At 48.4% G+C, this 20,237-nt stretch overlaps 1 protein-coding gene across 2 annotated transcripts in view; it reads left to right on the top strand.

Annotated features, from left to right (window-relative positions):
• The window catches only part of Mtor (mechanistic target of rapamycin kinase), a 103,353-nt gene that overhangs the window by 66,656 nt on the left and 16,460 nt on the right, over window positions 1–20,237 (top strand). For both annotated transcript variants that reach the window (XM_013120005.3, XM_005079329.4), the window contains exons 31-40: window positions 5,561–5,661; window positions 8,146–8,261; window positions 9,306–9,383; window positions 9,573–9,680; window positions 13,862–13,987; window positions 14,057–14,188; window positions 16,356–16,471; window positions 17,334–17,451; window positions 19,177–19,425; window positions 20,037–20,137. In XM_013120005.3, the coding sequence (XP_012975459.1) occupies window positions 5,561–5,661; window positions 8,146–8,261; window positions 9,306–9,383; window positions 9,573–9,680; window positions 13,862–13,987; window positions 14,057–14,188; window positions 16,356–16,471; window positions 17,334–17,451; window positions 19,177–19,425; window positions 20,037–20,137 (1,245 nt within the window). The remainder of the gene's footprint in view (window positions 1–5,560; window positions 5,662–8,145; window positions 8,262–9,305; window positions 9,384–9,572; window positions 9,681–13,861; window positions 13,988–14,056; window positions 14,189–16,355; window positions 16,472–17,333; window positions 17,452–19,176; window positions 19,426–20,036; window positions 20,138–20,237) is intronic.

Genomic DNA, 20,237 nt, shown 5'->3' with positions numbered 1-20,237 from the left:
TCAGTTGGTTCCATTTTTGTTGTTTGAGTCCCTCTCGCGCTGTAGCTGATGCTGGCCTGGAACTTGTGGCAGTCCTCCTGCCTCAGCCACCCTAGGGATGGAATTGCAAGTGCACCCCACTGTCCCCAGCTTTGTTCTTTTATGCTTTTTATTTTCTTACTCTTCGTAACACTGCCGGGAGAAGAGCTGTGAGTCCCTGGGTGCGGTACTTTCTCTCTTGTGCTCCTGACCTCGGCTGATCTGCTGAAGAGTTCATATTCCACAGCTTTGATTTTTTAATAATTAGCTTTTGGGGCTGAAACGATGGTTCAGCACCTAAAAGCACTGGCTGCTTTTACAGAGGACCTGGGTTCAGGTCCCAGCACCCACTAAGCAAGTTTATCAACCTTCTGTGTCAGAGGATCCAGTGCCCCCTTCTGGCCTCTTCAGGTACTGCATGCACATGGTCCACAGACATGCAGGCAGAACACCCATACACATAAACATAAGAATGAGTCAATCTTACATTCTTCAAAAAAGACACTGATGATTAGCTCTTGTTGGGATGGGTGTGGTGGTGCACACCTTTACTCTCAGCACTCAGGAGGCAGAAGCAGGTGGACCTGCTCTAATTTGAGGCCAGACTGGTCTGCATAGCAAGTTCCAGCCGGCTAGATCTTCACAGAGAGACCCTGTTTAAAAAACAAAATGAGGGCCGGGCAGTGGTGGCGTACACCTTTAATCCCAGCACTCGGGAGGCAGAGGCAGGTAGATCTCTGTGAGTTCTATGCCAGCCTGGTCTACAGAGTAAGTTTCAGGACAGCCAGGGCTACTCAGAAATAATCCTGTCTCCAAAAAACAAACAAACAAAAAGAGAGTTTCAGATAGATAGTGGCTGGAGCAGTAACTCAGCCGGTATAGTGCTTGCTGTACTACAAGCAGGAAGGTCTGGGCTCAGATTCCAGTGCCTACACAGATGTCAGACATTGTGATGTACACCTAACAATGGTGCTGACGAGTGATCCCAGGAGCTTCTGGCCAGCCAGTCCTGCCATGGTGGGGATAAGAGGGCAGGCAGGAGAGATGGCTCACTGATAGGAGCCCATGCATGAGGACCTGTGTTCACATCCCAGTGCCCACATAAAAACCTGGACACGGCACACACGTGTGCTTGTAAACCCAAACGCATGGAGTGCAGAGGCAAGAGGCTTGCCAGTGTTTACATTGCTGGCCTAGCCCTAGGCTCAGTGAGAAACCTTTCCTTGGGGCCCAAGAGAGGGTTCAGCTGTCTAGGACACTGACTGCTCTTCCAGAGGACCTGGGTTTGATTCCAAACACCCACAAAGCAGCTCACAACTGTCTGGAATTCCAGTTCCCAGGATCTAACACCCTCTTCTAGTCTCAGCGGGAACCAGGGCTGCACGTGGTACACGGACATACATGTGGGCAAAATATCCATACATATAAAACTTTTATTTTCGTTTAGAAATAACTGTCTCGGCATGATGAAACAGGACTGACATCTTCTCTGGCCTCCACACATCCACACAACACACACCCATGCATGTGCATATATACTATGCAATCGTCAGTGATATGCATACATACCACACAATCAGTCAGTAAGGTTGAGAGCAACTGAGAAAGAAACCTTGGCCTCTGCATGTACACATGAATACAAAGAAATCACACACACACACACACACACACACACACACACACACACACAGAGCGGGGGGGGGAGGGAGGTGGTTGAACTGACAAAAAAATTTGAAAATTGCAAATTGCTTGTCTAATTTAACCATAACTAGGCAAATTAAAGTTAATGTTTTATTTATTTTTATAAGTGAACATCTTATATCCCTCAATGAATGAAAGAAGCATATTCTACCAAATCTGCTTCTTTTTGGTTTTTCAAGACACGGTTTCTCTGGGTAGCTTTGGAGCCTGTCCTGGAGCCTCTCTTGTAGACCAGGCTGGCCTAGAACTCACAGAGATCTGCCTGTCTCTGCCTCCTGAGTGCTGGAATTAAAAGCGTGGGCCACCAACTAAAGGTGCTTTAAGTCCAATGGGTATCTGAGACTTCACTGCCTGGTACGGTAGCCACTAGCCACATATAGCCATTTTAAACTGAGTAAGATTTAAAGGGGGTTCCACAGTCATGCTGGCCACACATCAGTGCTCAGAAGTTTCTGTGGCTCCACAGTGCGTACAGAACTTCCCGTCCTCACAGCAAGCTCTGCTCGGAAACGGAGGAAGAAGGGATGTTCAGAATGAGCCATGTTCTCTCAAAGCAGGATTTTGTTTTTTCCACTTTGAACTCTGCTGTCCTTCGGCCATGTCGTAGGAGAAAGATACAACAGGTGTAACTATTTCTGAATTTTAGATCGGATCGGTTGTGAAATCGATGGTGTTTCCCTGTGGCCTTTGAATTCCCGTTGTATTGTGGCTTTAACCCACTTATCCACGTTTCTCAGTGGACCCTGTCTGGTCTGAGCTTCCCACTCCCTCTCTTCAAAGCCTGCTCTCATCCCTTGTTCTTCTAACCCACCCTCCCCTTTTCTATCTTTAGACCACTGTTCCTTTTCCTTGAACTCTTCCATGGCATTTCCTTTCTCTTGCCCTCCCGTTTCAATTAGAGATGACACTTTCCCTAAGTGAACAAGGAGGGACCTTAGAAAAGCACAGTGATTTTTGTCCATAACAGGCTCACAGTCTGAGGTCTCCCGAGAGGGACTTGGGCCTCTCCTGCCACAGTTCCCACTCCCACACACTTCAGTCTCTTGGGTTCTCTCCAGTTTTATAATTACCTACAAAGCCTAAGGGGCTAGTATTGCTGACCTAGGGCTTTAAGAATGCGGACGTCTAAAAGAGTTGAAAGAAGCAGAATTCCTTCCTGGCCATCTGCGGCTTTCTGATAGGGCTTATTTAATCAATTCTGTTTAGAGTGCAGTTTCTAAATTTCTTTCTGTGCGAGCATATATTCTGAACCTGCCTGAGGCAGGCATTCACTGAAGGTGCCATCAGAAACTATGGGGAATCAGCAATGAGCATACAAATATCCCCTTCTCATGCTCATTTTAGAGATGGAACCCCAGTACTGAGGCACTCAGACACACCCACCTCCTCCTACTCTCCACACAGCTTCTGGCTCTCTGAGAACAGATTCAGTGAGGTCAAAAGCTCAGGCCAAGCAACGGAAGTACTCCAAATGGTAGAGCTTGCTCAGCACCCCGCCAGAGGCCAAACTTCCCGAGGGCGACCTGCTCTCCTCGGGTGGCTCAAACTCCCAGAGGGCGACCTGCTCTCCTCGGGTGGCTCAGACAGCCTAGCTGTTGCCCCATGGGCTGTTTTATCTGTGTTTTTCTCATCCCTCTCTCAGGTGCAATACATTCTGCATTCCTGCCTGTGCCAGTTGTGTGTGAGCTAGGTGATCCCTGTCTGTTTCCGTGTGGCAGGCCCCTGCAGTGCTCAGCTTCTTTCTGCCTCAGGAGAAACTACCTGTGGGAGAACTCTTAAGCTCCTTCCTTTTTGCCTCTAGTTGAAAAGGAAAGCTAAATCCCTTAGCCCCTGGCACAAAACCAGTGATCTGCACAGCAGTAGATGGAGGCCGGCTTGCCTGTGGCCACCAGCCATAAAAAATGGAACTGAACGGGGAAGATGGCTCTATTAGTAACGAACCTGCCTCGTAAGCATGAGCACCCGAGTTTGGATCCCAAGCACCCATGTGAACAGCTGAGCTAGGGAGGCAGAGAGGCAGGTCTCTGGGGCTCACTGGCAGTGAGCTCCGGTTCAGTGAGACCCGCCCGCTACGCATAGATGACGTCCAGTGTCAGCCTGGACTCCATGTGTACCCATATATATTCGCTCATTCTCTCTCTCCTCTCTCTCTCTCTCTCTCTCTGAATCTCTCTCTCAGAATTCCCATTGGGGTGGATATAGTCAAAGCATATGACTTCAAACAAATTGTCTTTATGAAGCCCAACACTGGACAATGAATATACAATAAAAATACAATAATTTTGTGGCTGGAGAGATGGCTCAGAAGAGCACTGGCTGCTCCTCCAGAGGTCCTGAGTTCAATTCCCAGCAACCACATGGTGGCTCCCCACCATCTGTAATGAGATCTGGCGCCCTCTGCTTGCCTGCAGGCAGAGCACTATATATATCATAAATACCTTTAAAAAATTTTAATACCTTCTAAAAATTGGAATTCTAGGCCTGATAGGATCATTAGCAGTTAATGGAGCTTTCTTTCTTACCTTTGGAAGACCCTGGAGTCATCCCTACAAAAATGTATCTGTCAGTTCCTTTGTTATGACCCACACAAATAAGTAAATTAAGTATGAAAGTTTTATTTATTAAAAATACAAAGTTGAACCCTCTAATAACAGTGTGGCCTGTGTCCCATCAGGCTTCTGACCTGGGCCCCTTGAATCTGCTTCCAGTACTGAGCTAAACACTCTGCAGTTTGCCTCTCCAAAAGGAAAGGCACAAGAGAATTCTAGCAGTTTGTTGCCTTGAAGCTTCGGCGAGCTCGGGCTCACCATCACCCTGGCACAGTACAGGGGTGGAATGTGGAGGCAGTGGTTTTGCATTCCTCGCTCGCCCTCTCTTTGTAAGCTAGGATTTGAGCCCCAGGGCCTTCTACTCTTGCCAGTAACTTACCACGCCACAACTCCATACCCTAAGAGGGCACATTAACTGTCAGTGGGAAGTCCCTCTTCTCGTCAGGCATGGTGACTCACCTGTGGAAATTGAAAGGCTGACATAAGAGAATTGCCTCAGGTTTGAGGCCATCCTGGGCTGTGTAGTAAGTTGTAGGTCAACTTGAGCTACAAAGTGAGACTCTGTCTCAGCAAAATGGAAATCCCTGTTCTTGGTGTGGCTCTGTTCTTTTTGTATGTTGGAACTTTTTTATTTAAATTGTATTTATTTGTATGAGCGTTTTCTCTGCATGTATGTGAGCACCACATTTGTGCCTGGTGCCCACAAAGGTCAGAAAAAGCCATTGGATCCCCTGCAAATAGAGATACAGATAATAATGAGCCTCCACGGAGGTGCTGGGAACCAAACCTAGGTTCTCGGGAAGAGCAGCCAGTATTCATATCTCAGTAACTAGCTGATTATATAAAATGTGTGTACCAGTGATCCCAAGACTTGATAGGTAGAGAAAGGAAGATAAGGTTTTCAAGATCCTTGACTACATAGTGAATTTGAGACCAGCCTGTACTACATAAATCTGTGTCAAAAATAGACAGATAGAGGCTGGAGAGATGGCTCAAGAGTCTTCCAGAGACCCCGAGTTCAGGGTTGCAGCACCCACATCAAGCCCACCTTCCCTGTCGCTTTACCCTCAGAATGATTGTCCAGGTGTGTCTCCAGATTGCTTTCTTTTAGACATGCCATAAAATAGGCCCAGACTTCACTTAGCATTTGTGAAGGCGCCAAGGGTATTTTACATCATACAGGGTTAGGCACTCACTGATTGCACTATGCTTCATAAACCTACACCAAGAAATTGGCACTAGACCCTAGAAACCGGTTTTGCTAACCTGCCTGCTTGTTTCTCTTCCTCCAGGGGGCAGCTTCATCAGCAGTGCTGTGAAAAGTGGACTCTGGTTAATGATGAGACCCAGGCTAAGATGGCCCGGATGGCTGCTGCGGCAGCCTGGGGCTTAGGTGAGGCTTCCCCATGGGCACCTGACCAGGCTGGGGGGTAACAGTCTGTAGAAACGTGAAAATCATCTGTGTCAATGTGCTTCTGTCCTCTGAAACTACGATATTACCCCCTTCCAGTTCAAGGACCCATGTTAGACAGCAGCAGCATGCGCCAGGCTGTGCCCTGCGCTTCTGACTGACCTGCTATAAATCAGGGCTCCCACTTCTCCTCAATATGCAATATGCTGGGATACCTTCCAGAACACGGGGGAACACTTCACTTGTGACTGTTGTAAAGAACGCAGATAAGCAGGTCTATAGGGGTTCCTTACAGCAGTATGGGTTGGGCTGGTCACTTAGAAGAACAGACATGACTCAAAGAGGGCTACAAAATGGAAAGCCACCCCAGCCGAGTGACAGCTCATGAAAGCTGGAAGCTTGAAGCTCACTGCACAACTGCAGATAACTAAACAGGTTGGAGAGGGTCTCTTCCAGGCAACTCAGCTGGTCTGAGTGTTGGCTCTGACTGCTTCAGGAGGGAGGGGTTATGATCAGCTTCAGGAACTTCCTGGAGCTTGTGAATTTGTTTACTTAGGTTCAGAGCTCCCCAGCAGGAGGAAACTCCCCCACCCCCACCCCCAGAACTTCTGAGTCCTACCTTCCTGAGCTTCCCTCAGATGGAACCTTTTACCTCAGAGGAAATTGCTGTAGTACAGCGGCATGTGGGTGTGTCTGTCCTGTGTCTTGTTCAAAAACTGTCTTGCCCCACAGGAAACCCCAGCATTTTAGGAGCTCTGTGACAGGAAACAGATGACTGAATAGACGGGGGTGGAATTTGATTTGATTTGTTTTTCTATGTTATAAGTAATACGTAGCAGTCGCACATTCCCAGGCTGGCTTTGGCTCTTGGCCTTCCCCTTCCCCTCTGTGCACTGCAGTTCTTTTCACCTCGGGATCCGTGTCTGTTAGAGTACCTCCTATCCTCCCCGCGTCTCAGATAGAGGGAAGGGAGAAGGTACTTCTTGTCTTATTTCTTAATGCTAATGTAGGTCTTTCTCCAAGTGTGCATAACTGAAGAAGGTAATGACATTCCATGTGCACACTGCCTTCTCCGTCAATCACAAACATTTTAACCATTTTGTTTTATCTGTTCTCACCCCCTGATACTCAAAAACCTCCCTGCTACTCCCAGAGTGTTATGAAGATGTTTTATTTATTTTTTAGATAGAGTTTCACTATGTGGCCCTAGCTGTCCTGGAACTCACCACCTGTCTCTGCCTCCCCAGTATGGGGATTAAAGGTGTGTACCACCATGCCCATGCAGATATGTAGATTTTTTTATAGTAAGCCCTAACTAAGGTGTGGCTATTCTTTCTTATGTGTTTGTTTGTTTTAATTTGAATTATGTATATGTGCTTGTAGCTTTAGGCATGTGAATACAGGTGCCACAGGTTCACATCATCCTAGAACTAGGGTTACAGGTGGCTTTGAGTCGCCCAGCGTAGGTTCTGGGAACCAAACTCTTATTCTCTGCAAGAGCAATACAAGCTCTTAACCACTGAGCTATCCCTCCAGCCCCCAGCTTGGCATTCCTTGACGGGACAGAGAGGATAGACAGGCTGTGGCATGTGCAAAGCTTTTCCTGAGAGTCCCATCCCCAGTCACAGTGCTTCCATGCTCTGCTGTCGTAAGCTCTGGGCTGCGTCCAGAACATCTTTTAAAAACAAATTGCTTTCTGAGGAGTCATCTTTTGCTGTCTGCTTTTGCCCAGAGGCGTTGGTAATGGATGAACCAATAGTTGGAGTGGAATGCTAGAAAATGCCTTGTAAAAACAACAGCCCTGCAGTTTGCACCTAATGAGGCTGATCTCTTTTCTGCAGATGGTGTTGGCAGGCTTGACATTTGATGCCTGCTCAGCCCACCAGGGGAAGTACGTACCTTTTCCCTGGTGCAGCCATTTCCCCCTCTAACATGACACGAGAGGTCACTGCTTAGTGACCCATCTGCCTCCTTCCTCCTAAGGCTGGGATACTGCTGCAGTGAAAGGGCGAACAATTTGTCAAATCCTGTCCTCTAATTGTATGGTGACTATTTTCCATTGTTTAGAGGAAAGTGCAGTTTCCGAGTATTCCACTCAGCCTCGAGGGGCTCACCTGTAGGGAAGAATGTAATTTTATCTTACCTGGAGAAGCTGGAGGGCCTCCTGGGTTAATGAGGGGCAGTACTAAGCCCATCGGATGGGCTGGCTCTGCACTTAGACCCTGATCTTGTCTTTTCCCATACTGCCTGGGACATCAGCAAAGTCGCTTGCTTAGAAGACAGGCCTGGTTTTGTTAATGGCAACCGGCACAATAGATTGCTAGGCTCAGCGTATTTATTGGGCCCAGGTCCCGTTAACTTGTGTGTACATTAAACTGAATGAAAGGACTAATGACAGGACTCAGTGCTGCCTTTGACTCAGCCAGCTGGTTACCCTGATGCTTTCTTGTGTGTTTGTGTTCCTAGGTCAATGGGACAGCATGGAGGAGTACACTTGTATGATTCCTCGGGATACCCACGATGGAGCATTTTACAGAGCTGTGCTGGCGTTACATCAGGATCTCTTCTCCTTGGCCCAGCAGGTAAGAAAATGTGTATCCAGACCATCCAGCGAAGAAAAGTTTCTGTGTGTGACTTCTTGGTTCATGAGCGTATGTCTCTTTTGTTAGTAAGTTATTGGACTTCAGCTCTGAACTCCAGGAATGGTCTTGGTGCAGAGTGTTCACTATGGGAAACACCATTAGCGTGAAGGCTGAGGTTGTGTGGTGTTCCTGGATCAAGGGGCAGCTTGTGGATTGTAGCTGCTTTGGCAGTAGTTCTTTGGCTCATTGTTGACACTTTAGAACGCCTTGCCTAAGTTCTCCTTCTAGTGAAAGGGGCTCTAAGTTCCACCAGAGGAGGATTTGGAGAGCCAGTGTTCTCCACTATGCTGGCCATAAAGAGAGAGTGCGCACTGTTCTAACTTGTAAAATGCATAACAAAGTGGTTGCATCCACCTTGTCAGACACCAGACTGTCTTGGATGAGCTGCTCAGTAAATAATGGGAGAACTTCAGAAATGCCAGCATGGTAATTAGCCTTAAACATTCAGGAAGGAAAAAAAACCTCCACGGGTGGGGGTTTAATTGATAGCACAAGGAAAGGCTCAGAATGGTGCCCTGTGATACCCCTGTGCTGGAGGGTCCAGTCCTGGATGCCCATCTCTGTGGAGGGCATGGCAGGGGCCCTCTTGTGAGGGTAGTAGAAGCTTGGAAGCCAGAGGTGGTGCCCAGCTTGGAGCCACTGACAAGGCCAGTCTATTCACAACATACCCATCAGGAAGGTGCAAAGAAGGCAGGTCCCCAAGGACATCCTCTACCATGCAGGAGTGCGGTGGCTCTGCCCACAGCACGTGCTCCCTCCTTGCCACCAAGCTTGGGAGCGTTACCTGAGCCTCTGCCGGGGTGCTATATCTTTGATGAGACGCTGGGTAGTGCCCCTCTCTAGCCATCCAGACTAAGGGGAATTCTGTCCTGCTGTAGTGAGATTTTTGCTTCATCACTGGAATTGAAGTGAGACAAATAACTTCTGTGAAGCCTCAAGGGCAGAGCCCCAGCCTAGAGCTTCCTGGTTTCTTTTCTCTCCTAGTGCATTGACAAGGCCAGGGACCTGCTGGATGCTGAGCTGACGGCCATGGCAGGCGAGAGCTACAGCCGAGCCTACGGGGTGAGTGTTGAACAGTGTGCTCACAGCATCTGTGACTTTAATGAGTGGCCTGTAGAGGACACAGTGGGTTGCTGAGAACTTGCTGTTTCTGGGGTTAGCAGACACCCTGACACCAGAAGGAATGGTTCAGGTTCACCCAGCCTGGAGGTTGTGCAGTAATTAGGTTGGAATGTGTTCTGCTTCCATCAGGCCATGGTATCTTGCCACATGCTGTCCGAGCTGGAGGAGGTTATCCAGTACAAACTCGTCCCTGAGCGACGGGAGATCATCCGCCAGATCTGGTGGGAGAGACTGCAGGTAAGCTAGAGACAGCCCCGGTCCCCACCTCCCCAGGGCCTGCAGGAACGCTTGCACCCCTGCCCCTTCTCTGCTCTTCTCTACCACGTTTACTAAGCAGAACCTTCAGAGGCTCTCACCTCGGCTGTGACTGAGCCTCCTTTGGGGCTTTTCTAGAAATGGAAGAAAGTATGTTTGAGCAAGTGTGACACTTAGGATCACCATTTGGAAATTGTGAACTCAGAGTTGTTGGTTCTCATTTCTCCACTTGAAGCCTCCACACAGTCATCTGGAGAGTGACTCTCTTTGCCACTTAATTTAGCACGTGTGGATGTATACCCAGGATCCGAATCTCTCCTGGCTCCCAAATGACTTAACTGAGAGCCTGCCCTCTAAGTGTACCTGCTGGCCACCAGCATCTGCCTTCTCAGCAGAGTTGGGAGGTGCTCTGAGACAGAAGCCTCTACTTGTGACAACTCTTCAGTCAGACTCACCGTAGCACTTCTGTTCAGACCTTGGACAGACTTCCCAAGGCTCCCACCGACATTTTATTGTGACATTCTGCTCTCAAGTGCCCTGAAAGAGCAGCCTGTCCTCCCAGTCCTTGAAAGATCATCAGCAAAGAGCAAACAGGCTAGGCTTGTAGTTCAGTGATAGAACACTGTCCTGGGCCTGAGTGCCATCCCCTGCACCACACACACCTGAGCACACACTGCTCAGAAGCCACACATGCATAAATGTGTTTTTTTTTTTTGTTCCAACCACCTGGTCCCAGATAAATACACAGAAGCTTATGTGAATTATAAATTCTCAGCCCATAGCTCAGGCTTGTTACTAGCTAACTCTTTTGGTTTTACAAGGCAGGGTTTCTCTGTAGCTTTGGAGCCTGTCTTAGAACTTACTATATAGACCAGGCTGGCCTTGAACACAGAGATCCACCTGCCTCTGCCTCCCTCGTGCTGAGATTACAGGTGTGCGCCACCACAGCCCAGCTACTAGCTAACTCTTACATTAAATGAATCCATATTTCTACTTATGCTTTACCATGTGGTAGTACTTTTATTAGCATGGTTTGTTCGTCTCCTCTCTGTGTCTGGCCAACAACTCCTGATTCACCCTTCTCTTTTCCATCATCCTTAGTTGGTCACCCCACCTGTATTTCCTACCTGGCTACTGGCCAATCACCATTTTATTAAACCAATTCTAGTGACAGACAAATCTTCACAGTGTACAAGAGGATTGTACCACAGCATTTCCCCTTTTTTGTCTAATTGAAAAGGAAGATTTTTAACTTTAACATAGTAAGATCATATGCAACAAAAACAGTTATCAAGTAAGAATTACAATTACAAATACAGAGAAAATTAGAGGAAATACTCTTATTATCTATCTTATCTTTATGAGTCCAAAATTTTGTATCTAATTTATCTTTTGTCATAACTAAAGAAGCTACAACTATTTAGTCTTCAACTCCATCAAAGACTCCAGAAGGGTGAAATGTTACTTGTCAGAACACAAACAAAATATCACACAATACACATGTTTGCACACACTACACTGGGAACCACACATAGGTGCCCACACACACTGCTCTGGGGACCACATGTGCACACACACACACACACTGCTCTAACAATCAACTCCCTTCAAATTTTTTTTTAAAGATTTATTATGAATACAGTATTCTGCCTCCGTGTATGTCTGCACACCAGAAGAGGGCACCGGATCTCATCATGGATGGTTGTGAGCCACCATGTGGGTGCTGGGAATTGAACTCAGGACCTCTGGAAGAGCAGTCAGTGCCCTTAACCTCTGAGTCACCTCTCCAGCCCCACTCCCTTCAATTTTAAGCTATTTCTTTTTGGCTACATCCACACCGAATTCCCCCTTCTCTCTCCAGACCAGTCAAGGTTTATGCCTCCAGGCTTTTAGTAGGCTGTGACAAACTCTTTGACTCCAGGCAGCATTCCTGTCTAGGAAGCGCCAGGACACATTCCACTGGACAGGAAACTGGGCACAGTCATCCGTGGCTCTGAAGTAAGCACATACAGTTCTTCTACATGTTTTATTAGTAATTATAAAATGCCCAGTGAATATTTTGGTGGAAAATTGTCTCCTGGGCACCAGAAAGACTCCCACAAGGGAAGCACTTCCCACTTGGCTTGTACATGCCTGGTGTTCTCAGTGCCTGTAACAGGGTGTGGAGCTGATGGTCCTCAAACACTCTGACATGAGGAACTAAGAAATACAGGTTGGAGGGGGCACGATGGAGGGGGCTGGCAGGGAGGTTCATGCCAGCCTCACTGAGTTCAGAGCACTGCTGTTGCCAAATGACTACAGCATGCGGGAAAGCTAGCTGTTGGAGAGAAGTAATCAAAGCAATCACTCAGTGTACTCTTCCCTGTTTTCCTAACTTTCCAATCATTGTTGTCTACCTCATGGGCCGGGAGGCTGTTAACCCTAGAGCTGGAAATAGAGTTGCGCCTCTGGAAACTTGGCTCTAGAAGGCGGCCTGCAGTCAAAACACTCCGTGAGCTGCCAGGGCTGGGAAGCTGCCATGTTTGTGGTCAAGTCATCTCAGATCCTTAAACCACTGTTTGGCACTTGAAGAGGTCAGCCATAGCTCCATGTCTTTTTGACTCTGGTTCCCAGGTCAGGCCCAGTATGCACCCTTCTTCTGTTAGGTACAATAAGCCAGAGATCACTGTCTCTGGGTTTGGGGTTTGTGAAGTTCACACATGAGGTGGCAGATGTCAGGAACACATCTCCCTCCTGAGTGTGACTTTTTATCAGCAAGAGTGGGAAACTACACTTAACGCCTAGCGATCATTTGATAGAAAATCATTTGTAGGCTGAGATGATGGCTTGGTGCTCGCTGCCAAACCCCGTGTCCTGGGTTCGATTCCCTGAGACCTATATGGTAGAAGGAGAAAGCTGACTCCCACACATACATACCAAAGCGGACACGTGCACTAGGTTGAAACAAAATCAGCTTAGCCCCTGTGGTGATGATTCAGTTGCTGGGTTTCCTTCTAAATATAAAGAATTCACAGGGATGTAAATTAATCAGCTCCTTCCTTTCTTACATCTTGTTTCTTTTGGTTTGAGGGGAGCATTGTTTACTTATTTTGTAAATATGAGTGCTTTGTTTGCTAGTTCCCGTGGAGGCCAGAAGAGGGTGTCAAGTCACTTGGAACTGGATTATACACCCTTGAAAGCTGACGTGTGGGTGCAGAGAACTGACCCTAGGTCCTCTAAAGAGCAGCCCATGCTCTTAACCACCAGACTATCTTTCCTGCCCCAGTTTATTTGATTTTTGAGACAGGGTCTTACCATATAGCTCTAGCTAGCCTGAAACTTTTTTTTTCAAGACAGGGTTTCTCTGTGGCTTTGGAGGCTGTCATGGAACTAACTCTTGTAGACCAGGCTGGTCTCAAACTCACAGAGATCCTGCTGCCTCTGCCTCCCGAGTGCTGGGGTTAGAAGCATGTACCACCAAGGCCGTAGCTACTTCCTTTTCTACATGTAGTTTTTGATTGGACATAAAAAATGAGAAGAGAATTAAGATAGCCAATGAAATTAAAACAAGAAACTATACCTATAGAGGTGCAGGCCTAAGCTTTACTAACTTTAGAAATATAGCTGGTATCAACTAATCAACAACATCATTTGAAAATTTAATTATTTCAATATCTTATACACTTAGTCTTTCAAATTTTGAATGATGCATTTTAAGTTTAATTTTTGATCAGCTGGAGATGGCCCAACAGCTCAACACTGGCTGCTCTCCTAGAGGCGATAGGTTCAGTTGTGGCAGCTCGCAACTAACTGTCTGTAACCCAGTTTTAGGGGATCCAATGTCCTCTCCTGTGTACCACATGCATGTTGTGGGTTGTGCATGCCGGTGTATGTAGAAACAACCCATAAAGAAACTTAAATCATTTAATTTCCTCTTTACCACAGTCCTGCAAAGTTGATACAATTTTCATTCTGATCCATGAGATAGAAAGGTTAAGTAACTTTCCTAAAGTCACAGAGTGATTGACAGCACCAGGACTCAGCTCCAGACACCACACCCCACTGCTCCTCTGATTGTTGACAAGTCCCTCCCTGGGAGGCACTTCCTTCACGGTGAGCAGACATGACTGTTGCTGTAGAGCTTCAGGTGGAGCAGGTCTAACCCTCATTTTTGAACATTCCAGGGCTGCCAGCGTATTGTGGAGGACTGGCAGAAAATCCTCATGGTCCGGTCCCTTGTGGTCAGCCCTCATGAGGACATGAGAACCTGGCTCAAGTATGCAAGTCTGTGCGGCAAGAGCGGCAGGCTGGTAAGTAGCCCCACCACGTGGGTGGTGCCCTGCCCGGTTCTGTTTGTAACTCACCGTCTTGTTTTTAAGGCTCTTGCTCATAAAACCTTAGTGTTGCTCTTGGGAGTTGATCCATCTCGGCAACTTGACCATCCTCTGCCAACAGTTCACCCTCAAGTGACATATGCGTACATGAAAAACATGTGGAAAAGTTCCCGAAAGGTATGTTCCCCACCCGCCCGACAGTGTGCTCCCCGAAAGGAGGAATCAGTATCCCAGGGTTGGGGGCTCTTGCAGTTTCACAGCGTGAGCCACGTCAGGTAGAGACACATGTACCTCTAGTCAAGCCAGTGCGTGTAGTCACAGTTGTACTGGTTAGGGTCTGAAGAATGCTGCCCTGTGAGACAAGACTGACTGTTTGGCACTAAAGTGCTGTATTCATGAAGTCACAGACTAGAACTTTTATAGAGCAGCTGGGTTTCTTTCTCAGACTTCTGGTCTCCTTTCCTGTCATCGATTTGGACTCAAATGCATTAGTATGCTGGGAGAAAGCTGCAGCAAGGACAGGAAGTTTTCCTGAAGCCAGTGTAGAATTCCTCCTTGTCTACAGACAAGTCCTTGGGAAATGCACAAGCTCTTGGTTTTTGCCTTGAAACAATCTCTGGATGATCGTGGCAATTTACAAAACACAGATTTCAGAGGCTAGATCATGCTTGGGTCCCCTGTCATCCTTCCCTCCCCCACTGGAGTCTTGCTGTGCTAAGGTGGCTGACTTGGGTGACTTTGAGTACTACCCAGAATGAAGTCAGTAGCCAGTGTCTGCTCTTCAACTGTGCTTTTCCTCCTCACTAATGGCCAGATTATCCACAGCATGTAGATTTTTCTGGTAAGACTCAAGATTTAGAAACCTACTTGAGGGACTGGAGAGATAGCTCAGTGTTTGAGAGCACTGACTGCTCTTCCAGAGAACCTGGGTTTGAGTCTCAGCACCTACATGGCAGCTCACAACTGTCTGAAACTCCAGGATCCAACACTACACACAGACACAGATGTAGGCAGAACACCAATACACATAAAAATAATTTGAGAGAGAGAGAGAGAGAGAGAGAGAGAGAGAGAGAGAGAGAGAGAGAGAGAGAGAGAGAGAGAGGGAAAGAGACCTACTTGAAGGACAGAAGCTAGAGGTATCACAGAATCACAGTTGAGGGTCACCCCAGAAGAGCTCCCTAGCTGTCACTGGAACCTTCCTTTCCTGTTCTGTCACCAAGCTCATGTCTCTGCCTTTCTTTCCAAAGACAAAGTGGGGATGAGCAGGTAGTGCCCTGCAGGAAGGCATCAGATAGATGTACGCCTGTGTTCTTGGCTAGGGCACACAGCAGAATCTAGAGACAGACTGACCCTGCGGTGAAGACTGTCCCTGCTCCTCCACCACCCCGTGTGGGACTGAAGAGCTAGAGCGCTGTCCCTGACCTTGGCTTTGTGGGTCTGAGAGACCGGTCTCTTCCTCTCATGGACTGCTACTTCATTTTCCAAAAGAGAAAAATTACTTTCCCCTGTTTATTTCTAAAAGGATAACAGAAATCTCAGTAGAATGTTTTCCATTTCTTGCACTGGAGAGTGCTTTATAAACTAACTTACATAGGGCTTCCCACCCACACTGATAACCAGCAATCTGTCTTAGTCACTAAGAATTTAAACCATCATGACTCCATGGTGGTGCACAATCTTAATCCCAGTACTCGGCAGACAGATCTCTATGAGTTCGAGGCCAGCCTGATCTACAGAGTGAGTTCCAGGACAGCCAGGGCTACACAGAGAAACCCTGTCTTGAAGCCCCTCCCCCAAAAGAGAGGTTTAAGCTCTCTGGATTGCCCGTGACTGATAGCACGAGGGCTCTGAATGCCTGGCTCCAAAGCTCCTGGAGTAGGTCCTGCCTGCTTGGCGAACACTGAGGACACCGGGTTAGCAGTCCCTGTCAGGGTGGTCTTTTCAGTTCTACCTCCCGCTTTACATCTTTAAATCTATGGTTTTAAATCTATGGTGTCGTAGTGTTTTACATACATGAAAAGTTTTACTAGCAAGAAACAATTCCCATTAGCCTAATTTCCCTTGGGGCAATACTGTATTAGTGAAGTAAGCTCTTGTTTCAGATTGCTTCATCTGAGTTGTAGCCTGGGTCGGTCAGACATGTAGGTTTCCCAGGACTTATTAAAGTGATAATTAGTGTTGGCAGGGGAAAGCAAACATGTGAGTAAATTATAAACATTCTAGAATAGCCCAGCTCTCTCCAGGCAGCATACCCTATTTTCTGTCCAGTGGGGTCCTCCCCTTGTATCTCAGTAGTGTCCTTTCTAGAAAGCGTTGGCTTAGGTCCCCTGTCCCCCTGCAGATCGACGCCTTCCAGCACATGCAGCACTTTGTCCAGACCATGCAGCAGCAGGCCCAGCACGCCATTGCCACTGAGGACCAGCAGCACAAGCAGGAGCTGCATAAGCTCATGGCCAGGTGAGCCCCGCCCGCAGTCCAGGCTTCCACTACTCATGGCACCTGGAGTCAGTATTCAGCTGAGGGTCCCAAGCAACCATCCACTCATCTGCCACAGCCTCTGTCCCTTACTTCCCAGGGCTCTGGCAGCAAGAGCACTCGTGTGTTAGCCTCCAGCTGCTGTCCATCTGTGGAGTTCAATGCCCTATCTCCAAGCACATTTTTAATTTTACATTTATGTGTGTGCATGTGTACTCTTGAATCACAGCACGCATGTGGGGATCAGAGAAGATCTTGCAGAGATCAGTTCCCTCCTCCAGCATAGGAGTTCCCAGGAACAAGCTCAGGTCATCAGAGTTGGTGGCAAGTGTTTTCACCCACTGAGCCAACTCACTGACCCAGGCTTCTTGTTTTAAAATGACACCTACATTACTAATTCAAAGTGTAGATAGCCTGTAGGTAATCTCTCTGTGCCTGTTTAAAGGAGTAATAACACCTGTCTCCTACGGTGATGTGAGGTGTAGGCGCCCAACGTCAAGCACAGGAAGCAGCCAGTAGGTCCTAGCATCAGTGTCATTGCTGTCTGGGACAGAAGGGGGAGGAGGAGGGGAAAATCAGTGAGAAAAACCAGTCAGCAGCTGCTCTCCACAAGCTTGGTTACAGTCATGCAGGCACCTGTGCCAGGTACCTGGTTTGTGCTGTCATTGGAAGGCACAGACACCTCCAAGAGTCTCTACAGACCCCCTTGCCCTTCCTTTCACGGGGCTGCACGTGCATCGTTGCCTCTTGAAAGCAGCAGTAAATGTCAGAGGTCTTTAGGACGCCCCTAGCAGTCTGCTGCTCTCCTTCAGGGAAACAGCATAGGTCTTGGCTCTGTTTTCAGGTGCTTCCTGAAGCTTGGGGAGTGGCAGCTGAACCTTCAGGGCATCAATGAGAGCACCATCCCCAAGGTGCTGCAGTACTACAGTGCCGCCACCGAGCATGACCGCAGCTGGTACAAGGTGAGGAGGAACGGCGCTGGCTCCCAGATCCCCAGTTCTCCACGCGGAGAGCCCTGTGTCCTGCACCCTGTTTGTGGTCTCCCTTTTTCTTATGGTCACAGACAGGCCCCTGGAATGCCTGGAGTCCGTCAGGCCCACGGAGCTGTGCTTCCTGTACTATATGCATTCCAGAGCAGCAGAGGCTCCAATTGAGGCTTTGGTTTGAGAAATGCTTCCAGTGATGCCCTTGTTCCGAGTGGCGCTGGGGCCACAGCTGTCTTACAGCCTCTCACTTGCCTGTCATCCTAGGAACATCTGGGCGCATGGCTGATCTCTGGAACTCTGTCTTCCCTTGCTTGGGTCATCTGTGTCCCAAGCTTCTTTGTGACTTCCGGCCCTGGCTGTTCCTCTGCCAGGAATTTAGGCTTTTGTTTTTATTGGAAAGATCTAAATAACATTCTGTTATGCTACCAGAAGCCTTTCTAAAAGACAGACAGAAAATGTATCAAAGAAGTGGCTAGCTGGTGCAGGGGGTATTCCTGCCAGTGCAGGGGTATTCCTGGAAGCCTGTGTCTTTAGGAGAGCACATACCCTTTTTCTCCCCCCACCCCCATTCATGAAGGCTTCTGGGTAATAGCTGCTTGGTTTAGCAATGTCATCAGTTTCTTTGCAAAATCTCCATATTTGCTAGTAATGTCTAAATTATTCCCTCTGGGACTAAAGTTGATCTGAAGACCATAGAAGCATTTACAATAAAAAGTATTTATCCTATGCAGGTGCCTTGTGCTGATCAGAAAACTGTACACCTTGACTGAGGATGTAGCTCAGTGATAGAACGTTTACCTGGCATGTGCAAAGTAGTATGTCCCACCCCCAGGACATGTACATGTGTGTGTGAGGGCGTGTGCACGCAAATACACACACACACACACAGCCCAGTCTGTGATAGAAATAGTGATCCCCTCTAGACAGTTGCATGTCCAAAGCTGGAAAATAATCAAATGAACTTTTGCTTAGTGGGAACCTTGCTAATCAGAGCTCACAAACCACCTGTAACTCCAGGGGATCTGGTGACTTTCACAGGAACCAGGCATGCATGTGGTGCATACACGAACATGCAGACCAAACATCCATTAAAATGAAATAAAACTCAGGAAGTCCCCCTTTCTCACGGATGAGATGGGTTCCCATCACATCTGCCACTATCTTGTGCCCGGCATTTGGCCAGCTCTCCTCACCCTCCTTTGTGGGCCCTGAGCTGCAGGCACATTTCCTGGTGGTGTTTGCGCATGTCCTCCAGGCACCTGCCAGGAAGGCCCACTGCTGTCATCGTCTCTTGTTCCCTCCTTGGCCAATTTCAGCTTCTATGTAGGACTTAACCAAGTCCCCTTTCTTTATGGAGCCCATCAGATCACTGACATTCCCGTTGCCACTTCTCCCGGCCCCCATCTGCCTTGCAGAGTCTATACTGTGTAAAGTGCCCCTTGCCTAAAGGTCCCCTGAGGCAAGGAGTGTCTGCTGCCCCTCTTGCTGTGACCCTCCAATGATCACCACAAAGCCTGGTTCCAGTAGTGCTCAGGATAAGAAGGGGGCACATTGGCTGCCCCAGCGCCCCCTTCCCGAGTGTCTCTCGTCCTGTGGATCTCAAGGCCCATCCTCAGAGCGTACTCAGAATGTCAGGTCCCACCTCCACACTAGGTCAGAGTTAGCCTGTGTCTGCTCCTAACTCTCCCCCTGTGCACCCAGGCTTGGCATGCATGGGCAGTGATGAACTTTGAAGCCGTGCTGCACTACAAGCATCAGAGCCAAGCCCGTGATGAGAAGAAGAAACTGCGTCACGCCAGCGGGGCCAATGTCACCAATGCCACCACTGCTGCCACCACAGCTGCCTCCGCCGCCACTGCCACCAGCACAGAGGGCAGCAACAGTGAGAGCGAGGCTGAGAGCAATGAGAGCAGCCCCACCCCGTCCCCTGTGCAGAAGAAAGTCACCGAGGTAACCTCCTCCTCCTTCAGAACTGGTCAGAGCACAACCTGAGCTGTCTTAGGTAGTTGTGAAGTTCAGAGAAGCCTGAGGCTCTCTCTGAGGCGGGATGGGGCTGGACACACTGGCTGACCTGCCTTACTGTGTGCCAGAGGCTGTTCTCCGGGAGTTTGTGCATGTTGGGGAGCTGCTGTCAGAGCTGAAGAAAGGATCCTTGCTTCCCACAGAGATGAGCTCGTCCCCTCAATGCACTGTCCTTGTACGGGGGTGGCTGCCACAGCTGCAGGGCCACTCTGAGGACAGAGCCTTGAGGATCTGTCCCCTGCCTTGCAGTTTCCATGACTGCCTCCCTTGGGCCTGTCCGTTCAGAATGCAGCCAGCAAGTACAGAGAACAGCATGCTCAGGGCTTCAGCTCTGCTCCTAGTGCCCTAGTCAGGCCGCCACACTGTGCCAAGATCTGATCATGGAGACAGTTGCCACTGTGCAATGCTTTCTATATGCAGAAGTGTGCTCACAGTCCTGACTACCCTTTGAGGCCGGTGCCGTCAGTGTGCAACTGTGCCCACTTTACAGATGAGAGAGTTGAGACAAGAGTGTCAGTAACACACTGGTGTTTCGACAGGATTTGTCCAAAACCCTCTTGTTGTACACTGTCCCTGCTGTCCAAGGCTTCTTCCGTTCTATCTCCTTGTCGAGAGGCAACAACCTGCAGGACACACTCAGGTATGGAGGCAGAGGAGGAAGTTACTCTGAAAAGCCTTGTCCATGGCAGGGCATGGAAGTCACCCGTGTGGTGTCTTCATACTCCCCCTCTGGTCAGTCC

Source organism: Mesocricetus auratus, unplaced genomic scaffold, assembly GCF_017639785.1.
Source record: "Mesocricetus auratus isolate SY011 unplaced genomic scaffold, BCM_Maur_2.0 Super-Scaffold_100042, whole genome shotgun sequence".
In the NCBI taxonomy this organism is placed as follows: domain Eukaryota; kingdom Metazoa; phylum Chordata; class Mammalia; order Rodentia; family Cricetidae; genus Mesocricetus; species Mesocricetus auratus.
The sequence above is the reverse complement of the archived record's forward strand: the minus strand, read 5'-3'. Positions and strand labels throughout refer to the sequence as shown.